We start from the raw sequence: 13,029 nt of genomic DNA on the forward strand, positions 1-13,029 counted from the left end.
TTGCTGAAGAGTTCAGTGTGTAATTTAAAATTATCTTAGGTGTCTTCATTTCTGTTGCCTAACATAGATTATTAAGTAATTTCATTACGTTTTCAATATTGATGAATAGAATCTTTTTGTCTATCATTCCTGCCTTGGCTTCTGTCTTCTGCTTCCTTCTGCCTTTAATTTAGACATTTCTGTGCTCATTAACACCTTTCTCAGGTGATGATTGGAGAGGAGAAGAGGAAGAAAGTAGGTGAAAAACAAATGTGTGTCTCTTAATACTAAGACATTTTAAAAAATTGGATGAAATTAGTTTCTGGTAGATTTTCTCGATCAACAAGTTAAGTATCTATCTGAAAAATAACTTGATTCCAGAGTCTTTAAGGGAAAACGTAGTAGCTACCCTCAGTTAGTTCCTAATTTATATGTAGACTTGAGGTGGACATAAATAAAGCAATTTCAAGATAATAATCATATTTCATATTGGTACTACTTGCTAAAATGTAAGATTGTAAGTGCAAAGAAATTTGAAAAAAGGATAAAGTAGGCTGACAAAATAATGTGAAACAGCATAAAATGAAATATTAGATGTGGGGTATAGAGGAGTAATAGAGGAATTGAGAGTAAAAGATGTTTGGGATTAGATAGAGAATCTTCCCAGGTGGGCTGTGTGTGTGCTTAGTCGCTCAACTGTGTTCAGTTCTTTGCAGCCCCACGGACTGAAGCCCGCCAGGCTCCTCTGTCCATGGCATTTTCCAGGCAAGAATATTGGAGTCTGTTGCCATTTCCTACTCTAGGGGATTTTCCCGACCGAGAGATCGAACCAACGTCTCTTCCATCGGTACACGAGTTCCAGGTGGAGCTAGGGGTAAAGAACCCGCCTGCACGTGCACAGGAGGCGTAAGAGATACAGGTTCCATCCCTGGGTTGGGAAGATCCCCAGAAGGAGGGCATGGCAACCGACTCCCAGAATTCTTGCCTGGAGAATTCCATGGACAGAGGAGCCTGGCGGGCTACAGTCTGTATGGTCGCAAAGAGTCAAACACAACTGCAGCGACTTAGCACATGGCACATTTCTTAGGAAACTGAGTCTGAAGCTTACCTTTCAGGTTAATAAGCATGTGTTGCGTGCCTTAGGAGCCTGGTGCTATGCTGGTCAATAGAGTCTGAAAGGTGAGTGCTCTAGAAACATATGTTTGGGAGGAGGAGCCAAGATGGCGGAGGAGTAGGACAGGGAGAACACTTTCTCCCCACAAATTCATCAAAAGAGCATTTAAACGCTGAGTAAATTCCATTAAAACAACTTCTGAATGCCGGCAGAGGACATCAGGCACCCAGAAAAGCAATCCAACTCTTCAAAGGAGGTAGGAAAAAATATAAAAGACAAAAAAGAGACAAAGAGGGAGGGACGGAGCTCCGTCCCGGGAAGGGAGTCTTAAAAAGAGAGAAGTTTCCAAACACCAGGAAACCTTCTCACTGCCGAATCTGTGCCGAGCTTTGGAAGCACAGAGGGCAACATAACAGGAAGAAAAATAAATAAACAATTAAAACTCAAGATTGCGAGTCCTACGGTAACTCCCCAGTGGAGAAGCAGCGCAGACGCCTGCAGGCGCCATTAACAAGCGGGCTGGGCAGGAGGCGCAGCGCGGGCTGCATCGCTTAGAGTAAGAATCTGGCCTGAATACCCTGAGCACTATCTGAGCGAAATAATTTGGGCTAACAAACCAGACTGTGGGATATCTACTACGCAAAAGCCAGCCCCAACCTAAGACCGCCAGGCCCCCGCACGGAACAAAGAATTGAACAGAGATAGCCGGCTGCAGACCTTCCTCCGTGATAGGCAGCCAGAGCCGAAGGGGGCAATCGCAGCCCCAGAGAGACATTATCTATAAAACTGTAAGCAGGCTTTGCTAACTAAAACTTCTTGGGGTCTGGACGGTTAACATCTGCCTAAGAAGGTGCGCCGGTTTTGCGCCCAGATAACCGAAAGTGGCGGGAGGCGATAAGTCGCAGCATTGGCGCCGCCAAACACCTCATCACTTGAGCTGCTCGGACCTGGGAAGAGCACAATACTCAGGCCCAACTGAGTCTGCGCTCTGAGGACTATCCGAGTGCCTGAACCTGAGCGGCTTGGACCTGGGAGGTACATGCAACCCAGGGCCAGCCTTGGATTGTTCCCCGGCGGAACAACCCAGAGCCCGAGCAGTGTGGGCAGGGAGGCTACACGCGCAGTGAGCGGGGGCAGACCCAGTGTGGCTGAGGCACTGCGAGCGACGCCAGTGTTATTTGCTTGCAGCATCCCTCCCTCCCTCCCACACAGCGACTGAACAAAGAGAAGAAATACAGTTCCACCCATCAGAACACTGACACAAGCTTCCCTAACCAGGAAACCTTGACAAGCCACCTGTACAAACCCACACACAGTGAGGAATAGCCACAATAAAGAGAACTCCACAAACTGCCAGAATACAGAAAGGACACCCCAATACTCAGCAATTTAAACAAGATGAAGAGACAGAGGAATAGCCAGCAGATAAAGGAACAGGATAAATGCCCACCAAACCAAACAAAAGAGGAAGAGATAGGGAATCTACCTGATAAAGAATTCTGAATAATGATAGTGAAATTGATCCAAAATCTAGAAATTAAAATGGAATCACAGATAAATAGCTTGGAGACAAGGATTGAGAAGATGCAAGAAAGGTTTAACAAGGACCTAGAAGAAATAAAAAGAGTCAATATACAATGAATAATGCAATAAATGAAATTAAAAACACTCTGGAGGCAAATAAATAGTAGAATAACAGAGGCAGAAGATAGGATTAGTGAATTAGAAGATAGAATGGTAGAAATAAATGAATCAGAGAGAATAAAAGAAAACGAATTAAAAGAAATGAGGACAATCTCAGAGACCTCCAGGACAATATTAAACGCTACAACATTCGAATCATAGGGGTTCCAGAAGAAGAAGACAAAAAGAAAGACCATGAGAAAATACTTGAGGAGATAATAGTTGAAAACTTCCCTAAACTGGGGAAGGAAATAATCACCCAAGTCCAAGAAACCCAGAGAATCCCAAACAGGATAAAACCCAACAAGTAAAACACCCCAAGACACATATTACTCAAATTAACAAAGATCAAACACAAAGAACAAATATTAAAAGCAGCAAGGGAAAAACAACAAAAATAACACACAAGGGAATTCCTATAAGGATAACAGCTGATCTTTCAATAGAAACTCTTCAAGCCAGGAGGGAATGGCAAGACATACTTAAAATGATGAAAGAAAATAACCTACAGCCCAGATTATTGTACCCAGCAAGGATTTCATTCAAGTATGAAGGAGAAATCAAAAGCTTCTCAGATAAGCAAAAGCTGAGAGAATTCTGCACCACCAAACCAGCTCTACAACAAATACTAAAGGATATTCTCTAGACAGGAAACACAAAAATGGTGTATAAATTTGAACCCCAAACAATAAAGTAAATGGCAACGGGATCATACTTATCAGTAATTACCTTAAACGTAAATGGGTTGAATGCCCTAAAACCAAAAGACAAAGACTGGCTGAATGGATACAAAAACAAGACCCCTACATATGTTGTCTACAGGAGACCCACCTCAAAAAACAGGGGACACATACAGACTGAAAGTGAAGGGCTGGAAAAAGATTTTCCATGCAAATAGGGACCAAAAGAAAGCAGGAGTAGCAATACTCATATCAGATAAAATAGACTTTAAAACAAAGGCTGTGAAAAGAGACAAAGAAGGTCACTACATAATGATCAAAGGATCAATCCAAGAAGAAGATATAACAATTATAAATATATATGCACCTAACACGGGAGCACCGCAGTATGTAAGACAAATGCTAACAAGTATGAAAGGAGAAATTAATAATAACACAATAATAGTGGGAGACTTTAATACCCCACTCACACCTATGGATAGATCAACTAAACAGAAAATTAATAAGGAAACACAAACTTTAAACGATACAATAGACCAGTTAGACCTAATTGATATCTATAGGACATTTCATCCCAAAACAATGAATTTCACCTTTTCTCAAGCGCACATGGAACCTTCTCCAGGATAGATCACATCCTGGGCCATAAAGCTAGCCTTGGTAAATTCAAAAAATAGAAATCATTCCAAGCATCTTTTTCTGACCACAATGCAGTAAGATTAGATCTCAATTACAGGAGAAAAACTATTAAAAATTCCAACATATGGAGGCTGAACAACACGCTGCTGAATAACAAACAAATCACAGAAGAAATCAAAAAGAAATCAAAATTTGCATAGAAACGAATGAAAATGAAAACACAACAACCCAAAACCTGTGGGACACAGTAAAAGCAGTCCTAAGGGGAAAGTTCATAGCAATACAGGCACACCTCAAGAAACAAGAAAAAGTCAAATAAATAACCTAACTCTACACCTCAAACAACTAGAAAAGGAAGAAATGAAGAACCCCAGGGTTAGTAGAAGGAAAGAAATCTTAAAAATTAGAGCAGAAATAAATGCAAAAGAAACAAAAGAGACCATAGCAAAAATCAACAAAGCCAAAAAGCTGGTTCTTTGAAAGGATAAATAAAATTGACAAACCATTAGCCAGACTCATCAAGAAACAAAGGGAGAAAAATCAAATCAATAAAATTAGAAATGACAGTGGAGAGATCACAACAGACAACATAGAAATACAAAGGATCATAAGAGACTATTATCAACAATTATATGCCAATAAAATGGACAACGAGGAAGAAATGGACAAATTTTAGAAAAGTACAACTTTCCAAAACTCGACCAGGAAGAAATAGAAAACCTTAACAGACCCATCACAAGCATGGAAATTGAAACTGTAATCAAAAATCTTCCAGCAAACAAAAGCCCAGGTCCAGACGGCTTCACAGCTGAATTCTACAAAAATTTAGAGAAGAGCTAACACCTATCCTGCTCAAACTCTTCCAGAAAATTGCAGAGGAAGGTAAACTTCCAAACTCATTCTATGAGGCCACCATCACCCTAATACCAAAACCTGACAAAGATGCCACAAAAAAAGAAAACTATAGGCCAATATCACTGATGAACATAGATGCAAAAATCCTAAACAAAAATTCTAGCAATCAGAATCCAACAACACATTAAAAAGATCATACACTATGACCAAGTGGGCTTTATCCCAGGGATGCAAGGATTCTTCAATATCCGCAAATCAATCAATGTAATACACCACATTAACAAATTGAAAACAAAAACCATATGATTATCTCAATAGATGCAGAGAAAGCCTTTGACAAAATTCAACACCCATTTATGATAAAAACTCTCCAGAAAGCAGGAATAGAAGGAACATACCTCAACATAATAAAAGCTATATATGACAAACCCACAGCAAACATTATCCTCAATGGTGAAAATTGAAAGCATTTCTCTAAAGTCAGGAACAAAACAAGGGTGCCTACTTTCACCATTACTATTCAACATAGTTTTGGAAGTTTTGGCTACAGCAATCAGAGCAGAAAAAGAAATAAAAGGAATCCAAATTGGAAAAAGAAGAAGTAAAACTCTACTATTTGCAGATGACATGATCCTCTACATAGAAAACCCTAAAGACTCCACCAGAAAATTACTAGAACTAATCAATGATTATAGTAAAGTTGCAGGATATAAAATCAACACACAGAAATCCCTTTGCATTCCTATACACTAATAATGAGAAAACAGAAAGAGAAATTAAGGAAACAATTCCATTCACCATTGCAACGAAGAGAATAAAATACTTAGGAATATATCTACCTAAAGAAACTAAAGACCTATATATAGAAAAAACTATAAAACACTGGTGAAAGAAATCAAAGAGGACACTAATAGATGGAGAAATATACCATGTTCATGGATTGAAGAATCAATATAGTGAAAATGAGTATACTACCCAAAGCAATTTATAGATTCAATGCAATCCCTATCAAGCTACCAACAGTATTCTTCACAGAGCTAGAACAAATAATTTCACAATTTGTATGGAAATACAAAAACCTCGAATAGCCAAAGCGATCTTGAGAAAGAAAATGGAACTGGAGGAATCAACCTACCTGACTTCAGGCTCTACTACAAAGCCACAGTTATCAAGACAGTATGGTACTGGCACAAAGACAGAAATATAGATCAATGGAACAAAATAGAAAGCCCAGAGATAAATCCACGCACATATGGACACCTTATCTTTGACAAAGGAGGCAAGAATATACAGTGGATTAAAGACAATCTCTTTAACAAGTGGTGCTGGGAAATCTGGTCAACCACTTGTAAAAGAATGAAACTAGAACACTTTCTAACACCATATACAAAAATAAACTCAAAATGGATTAAAGATCTCAACATAAGACCAGAAACTATAAAACTCCTAGAGGAGAACATAGGCAAAACACTCCTGACATACATCACAGCAGGATCCTCTATGACCCACCTCCCAGAATATTGGAAATAAAAGCAAAATAAACAAATGGGACCTAATTAAACTTAAAAGCTTCTGCACATCAAAGGAAACTATTAGCAAGGTGAAAAGACAGCCTTCAGAATGGGAGAAAATAATAGCAAATGAAGCAAACCGACAAACAACTAATCTCAAAAATATACAAGCAACTCCTACAGCTCAACTCCAGAAAAATAAATGACCCAATCAAAAATGGGCCAAAGATCTAAATAGACATTTCTCCAAAGAAGACATACAGATGGCTAACAAACACTTGAAAAGATGTTCAACATCACTTTATCAGAGAAATGCAAATCAAAACCACTATGAGGTACCATTTCACACCAGTCAGAATGGCTATGATCCAAAAGTCTACAAATAATAAATGCTGAGAGGGTGTGAGAAAAGGGAACCCTCTTACACTGTTGGTGGGAATGCAAATTAGTACAGCCACTATGGAGAACAGTGTGAGATTCCTTAAAAACTGGAAATAGAACTGCCTTATGATCCAGCAATCCCACTGCTGGGCATACACACTGAGGAAACCAGAAGGGAAAAGAGACACGTGTACCCCAATGTTCATCGTGAGCACTGTTTATAATAGCCAGGACATGGAAGCAACCTAGATGTCCATCAGCAGATGAATGGATAAGAAAGCTGTGGTACATATACACAATGGAGTATTACTCAGCCATTAAAAAGAATACATTTGAATCAGTTCTAATGAGGTGGATGAAACTGGAGACTATTATACAGAGTGAAGTAAGCCAGAAGGAAAAACATAAATACAGTATACTAACGCATGTATATGGAATTTAGAAAGATGGTAACGATAACCCTGTGTAATGAGACAGCAAAAGAGACACTGATGTATAGAACAGTCTTATGGACTCTGTGGGAGAGGGTGGGAAGATTTGGGAGAATGTCATTGAAACATGTGAACGAGATGCCAGTCCAGGTTCAGTGCACGATGCTGGATGCTTGGGGCTGGTGCGCTGGGAAGGCCCAGGGGATGGTATGGGGAGGTTGGAAGGAGGAGGGTTTAGGATGGGGAGCATGTGATTTTTTTTTAAAGAAAATAAAAGAAGAAAAAAAAAAAGAAACATATGTTTGATGAGAAGTAGAAGGATAAGTACCCACTCCGGTGTTCTTGCCTGGAGAATCCCAGGGATGGGGGAACCTGGTGGACTGCCGTCTATGGGGTCAAACAAAGTCGGACACGACTGAAGCAACTTAGCAGCAGCAGCAGAAAGATAAGTATTAATAAGGTGCTTGATTAATTAGGAGCCTACCTTGGGAATATGGAAAAATACAATCTCAGTGGCAAGATCCATTCAGTTGAAAGAGAGCCTTGAGAACAGGAAATTGGTATTCCATTCATTCAATTTAAAATACTTACTGAAACTATATTATGTGCCAGGCTCAGGGTAACAATTATAAGTAAAGAAAAAAAGTTTTCTGCCCTTATGGAATTAGAAATAAATGTAAAATTACAGCCATGTTCGATGTAAAGAAAGAGATTGTGCTGTAAGATCACATAACGGGAGGGTTTGACCTACAGGAAGGTTTTATCTGAAAATGATTAGACTTAACAAGGCAAAGGTTGTGGGGGTCAGAATTCAGCAGAGCATTCTAACAAAAGGAGTCATAAGTGAAAAGACCTCATGGTGGAAGAAACGTAATGAAAAGCGAGGCTGGAGGAATCGGATCATGCAGGGCCTTTTTGGCAATGTTTAAAGATTTGTCTTTTGCTTAAGAGTGATGGGAAGCCATTAAAGTGTTTAAATTTTAAGCACACAGTGTCATGACCAGAAGTACGTTTAGAAAAGATCTCGTGACTATGGAGAATGAATTGGACATAAGATAGAAGGCATGTGGAGTGATGGGTTACTGTATTAGTCATATTAGAGTAGCTCTGATTCAAAATAGTGATGCAGAGCTACTGCTAATACAAAGAGAAGAAAAAGCAAAGACTCAAAAGATAGAAGTTAAAACTTCAATATGACATCTTGTTGTGAAAAGAAAGGAGAAAGAGTTGAGGATGACTCCCAGGTGTCTGGGGCTTCCCAGGTGGCTCAGCGGTAAAGAATCCACCTGTAGTGCAGAAGCTGCAGGAGACGCGGGTTCAATCCCTGGGTTGGGAAGATCCCCTGGAGGAGGGCATGGCAACCCTTTCAAGTATTCTTGCCTGGAGAATCCCGTGGACAGAGGGGCCTGGCAGGGGTACAGTCCATAGGATCTCAAAGAATCAGACACAACTGAAGTGATTTAGCACACACGCTTCTTTCCTTACAAGTAGATCAGGTTTTCAGTGGTTTTTCTTTTTTTTTTCCCCTTTGGGGGCAGTCAGGGAGAAAGTTCCACATGTTAAGTTCAAGATGTCTTTTGTTGCGTTAAAAACAAATGCACAACATCAGAGTTGCGAGTTATGTTTTATTTGGGGCAAAATGAGGACTGCAGCCCAGGGAATCTCACTTCAGATAGCTCTGGGGAACTACTCCAAAGAGGTGGAGGTGGGGAAGGCCAATATATATGTGATTTTGGTTAAAGGAGAGTTCATGGAATCAAGCGCTTATTTTACAAAAGGTTTTCTGCTAGTCATGAGGAACTGATGTCACCATGAAGGGATTTTGTGATTTTCTAGATATGAGGAAATGCAAGGATTGGGTTCATAAAACCAGTTCCTAAAAATATCTGTCTGAAGACCTGTTCTGCTAGTTTTCCCAGAGCACAGTGGCTCATTCCTGACCTCCACCCTGAACTTCCTCCAGGGGACGTTGAAGGTCAGCAGCTGCAGCAGCACCTGATTTAACCCTTGTAGAGGTAGATGGCAAATGCCCATGGCAAGTTACCATTTGTAACTGACACTTCAAAACGTGCAAATAGAGATGGCAAGTTGTAGCTAGTGGTATGGGATATATTTTCAGAAATAATTACGTCACTGAATCTTTGGACATGCATGCAAATTCTCTAGGGAGAAAATATAGATTAAGAGAAAATGTAATATGAATTTTAAGTGATAAATTGGGATTTAAACATTATTAGCAGTGACTGGCTAAAGAGTGAAGGATGAGTCTACAAAGAAGACAGAAGTGGAGATGGCAGAGAGGAAGGAAGAAAAGTCAGAACTATTTACAAGATAAGAGAGGGCTACTTGCTTAATGGGTATAACGGTCACTGAACCCATTTCCCAAAACAAGAAGTATTAATACCTTGGAAAATACGCATTGAGAATCCAAGGAGACTAATGACAAGAGATGAGAGCCTAGAATAGATTTGTTGTGGTCAGAATGGAAGAAGATTGGGAGAGGAGAGAACCACTGGTACCACTGTTAAAAATAGGCCAACAGAAACATTTAGTTTCTTAAGAACAATTAAGATGGCCTAATTAGGAAGCTGTAAATTATGTTTAAATGTTTTGAAAATACATTGGTATTTTGGGATAACAATTTCTAAAACTCCATAAAATAGAATTGTTTATTCATATAAAGGACTTCGCCTTTCAATATAGAGGATTTGAGTTTGATCCCTGATGAGGTAGCTAAGATCTCACATGCCTGGTGGCCAAAAAAACAAAACATAAGATAGAAACAATATTGTAACAAATTCAATAAAGACTTTAAAAGTGGTCCACATCAAAAAAAAAATCTTTAAAAAGAATAGCTGTTTTCCTGCAAGACATAACAGAATAAAGATAGGAGAAAAGGATGAACATTTATTGTCTACAGTGGTTCAAAATTTTATGTTTAGCTCTGTTTTAAACTACTTCAATGTATTTTCTCAGCTAACTAATAGAACCCCTAATACTTGTTTACAACTTTGATCAGAGATGGCTAGAGGGAGCAGTTTTAAAACAAAGCCAGAGCATTGCTGACTTGTCAGTGATTCAAGAGATCATTATACAGGGCAAAGCAAAACTTAAAAACTGAAATTTATATAAAACAGAAGAATGTGTATTAAGGCTTGTTGTGTCTTATGAAAGCAATGCTTAGTCTCTTCTCTAAGTGACCCTTCTTCATTGCTTCCTCTACCTTACTACAATATAAATTTTAAGTGATAAGAAGTTGCCTTGAATCAAATAAGAATAATGTGAGGATTTTAAGCAATCTTGGTCAAAAGCCAAGTTTTATCACAGATGCTGTGCAAACATTTTGCCTCTTTTATGTAACACACATGGCAACTCGTACTTTAAGCCTCAGTCTCCCTGACGGCTCAGTGGTAAAGAATCTGCTTGCCAATGCAGGAGATACAGAAGGCACGGGTTTGATCCCTGGGCAGGGAAGATCCCCTGGAATAGGAAATGGCAATCCACTCCAGTATTCTTGCCTGGAGAATTCCATGGACAGAGAAGTCTGGTGGGCTACAGTCCATGGGGTCACAAAGAGTTGGACACAAATGAGCGACTGAGCGCAGCATACACATGGTATCTTTTCTGAACCAAGATCTTTTTTGGCTATCCTAGGAGAGAGGAACTGGGAAACATACTTTATAGGAAGGTAGCTCATTTCACTTTCTTAAATCAGGAAGTATAGAATGGGGTTAAGCAGCCAGGTTAACTGGCTCTGAATTCCGATTCTGTGCTTATTCTCTATATAATCTGGGATAAATATCCTAACCCTCTGTCTTTCTCATTTTACTTCTTAGTTAAATGGAGACAGTTACGGTACCTACCACACAGTAAGGATTAAAGTAGCTAACCTTTAGAAGAGCAAGTGTTTGATAAGTATTAATATAAATATAATAAAATCATATTTTTTAAAAAGTTTGGTGAGAAAATAAAGCTTGTGTAATATTATGTAATTGATGTACTCTTTTTTTAAAAAACCCTAGTTGACATTTAACCGCAATATATCACGCAGAATTTAAGTATCATATATTGTGAAGAAGATGCTAGGCTGAAACACGATTTCCCACAGATACGACTGGATAGTGGAATTGCAGGTGTATGTTACTAAATGGTACAGGTCATGGGCTTCCCACGCCGGTGACTCCCCTAGTGCTGTGGGATTCGATTCATCCGTGGTCCCCTCATTATTTACGCTGTGTCTCTCCTTCTCTCCGCCTGTCCTGTTCCTTGCAGTCGGATACTTCTGGAGACTATGAGATCACACTCTTAAAGATCTGTGGAGGAGATGACTGAGTCAAGAACATCCTTTCCAAAGGCTGCCTGCTCCCACGATGGGCATTTTCCTCAGCTCTGCTTATTCCTTTTTCACGGTATTTACAAGTATAAGCAAGTGTCCACAATAACCTGTTTTTAACAGAAATTCTCATTGTTCCATAATAATAACAACCACAAAAAGTGATTATTGTCATAGAACATCTCATCATAATGTAGCCACTTATAAATGAAATTTTTAAATGAAATTAAAGATCTGCTAATACTACCCACATTGCATTTCTGCTTTGGAAGTGAGAATCGTTGTATCGTTCTAAAGCACTCAATGCCAAACAGTATAATAAAAGTTGTTGCCCATGTAAAAGGTGATGTGTCTGTTAGTTTTTATCATCTGCCACCGTTGTTTGGTACCTGGCGCCAATGACTAAAGATATTTTAAAACATGTTTTTGTTGTAAAAGCTGTAGTTGCTTCAATTTATCTAGTGTCTTATTAATCACATTCATCTTTAAGAAAGAAATAAAAATGAAGATCTATGTAATCCTGGCCTCCCTTTTCTAGTTTGATCAAGCTAAAGGAGTGGCAATGCATGAGAAGTTATTTTAGTCCTCAGAAAACATCCGCTAAACTATTGATCTAACCACTAGAGAACATGACTTGTGGTTGTTTCATGCTAAATACTACTTTCCCAGAATGAGAATTTAGAATTAAGTTTCTTAGGTATCTTTTTCCTCTAAAATAAGTTTGCAGAACTACACACTTTTAGAGATCTTTTATGTTATTTTTGAAAGGGACCTAAGATGAAATACCTAGACTAAAAGGAAATATATAAGGTACAAAGTTCTAGTTAGAGTTATGAGCCTGCGCAGAAATAGAAATGATAGATGTGTGAAAAGGAGAAAGAGTGATGTGTGAGTTCAGAACTTTTAATCAGTGGATTCCACACTTCAGCATTTCTGAGACCTTTCAAAAAGATGGCGAAAAAGTTATTTCTTGTCCTGAGATTTCCAAAATGCATATGGGAATAAAGCACAGGGATTTAGAATCTACATGCCAGGTTTTGACATCCTGCCTTAGAAAATGAAAGTGAAAGCCACTCAGTCGTGTCCAACTCTTTGCAACCCCGTGGACTATACAGCCCAAGGAATTCTCCAGGCCAGAATACTGGAGTGGGTAACCTTTCCCTTCTCCAGGGGATCTTCCCAACCCAGAGATCAAACCCAGATCTCCCACATTGCAGGAGGATTCTTTACCAGCTGAACCAACAGGGAAGCCCAAGAATACTGGAATGGGTAGCTATCCCTTCTCCAGGAGATGTCTGCGACCCAGGAATCGAACCGGGGTCTCCTGCATTGCTGGCGGATTCTTTACCAACTGAGCTTCCTGGCTTACCATATAGCCAAATAAGTATTAAAAAAATTAAATGGTGATACTTATACCACTTAC

At 39.2% G+C, this 13,029-nt stretch overlaps 1 protein-coding gene across 2 annotated transcripts in view; it reads left to right on the forward strand.

The window, feature by feature from the left end:
* ANXA3 (annexin A3) overlaps positions 1 to 11,948 on the forward strand; it is a 77,554-nt gene extending 65,606 nt beyond the window's left edge. For both annotated transcript variants that reach the window (XM_070372563.1, XM_005890201.2), the window contains one exon: positions 11,546 to 11,948. In XM_070372563.1, the coding sequence (XP_070228664.1) occupies positions 11,546 to 11,605 (60 nt within the window). In that variant the 3' untranslated portion in view covers positions 11,606 to 11,948. The remainder of the gene's footprint in view (positions 1 to 11,545) is intronic.
* The last annotated feature ends 1,081 nt before the right edge of the window (positions 11,949 to 13,029 follow it).

Source organism: Bos mutus, chromosome 6 (assembly GCF_027580195.1).
Source record: "Bos mutus isolate GX-2022 chromosome 6, NWIPB_WYAK_1.1, whole genome shotgun sequence".
Taxonomy (NCBI): domain Eukaryota; kingdom Metazoa; phylum Chordata; class Mammalia; order Artiodactyla; family Bovidae; genus Bos; species Bos mutus.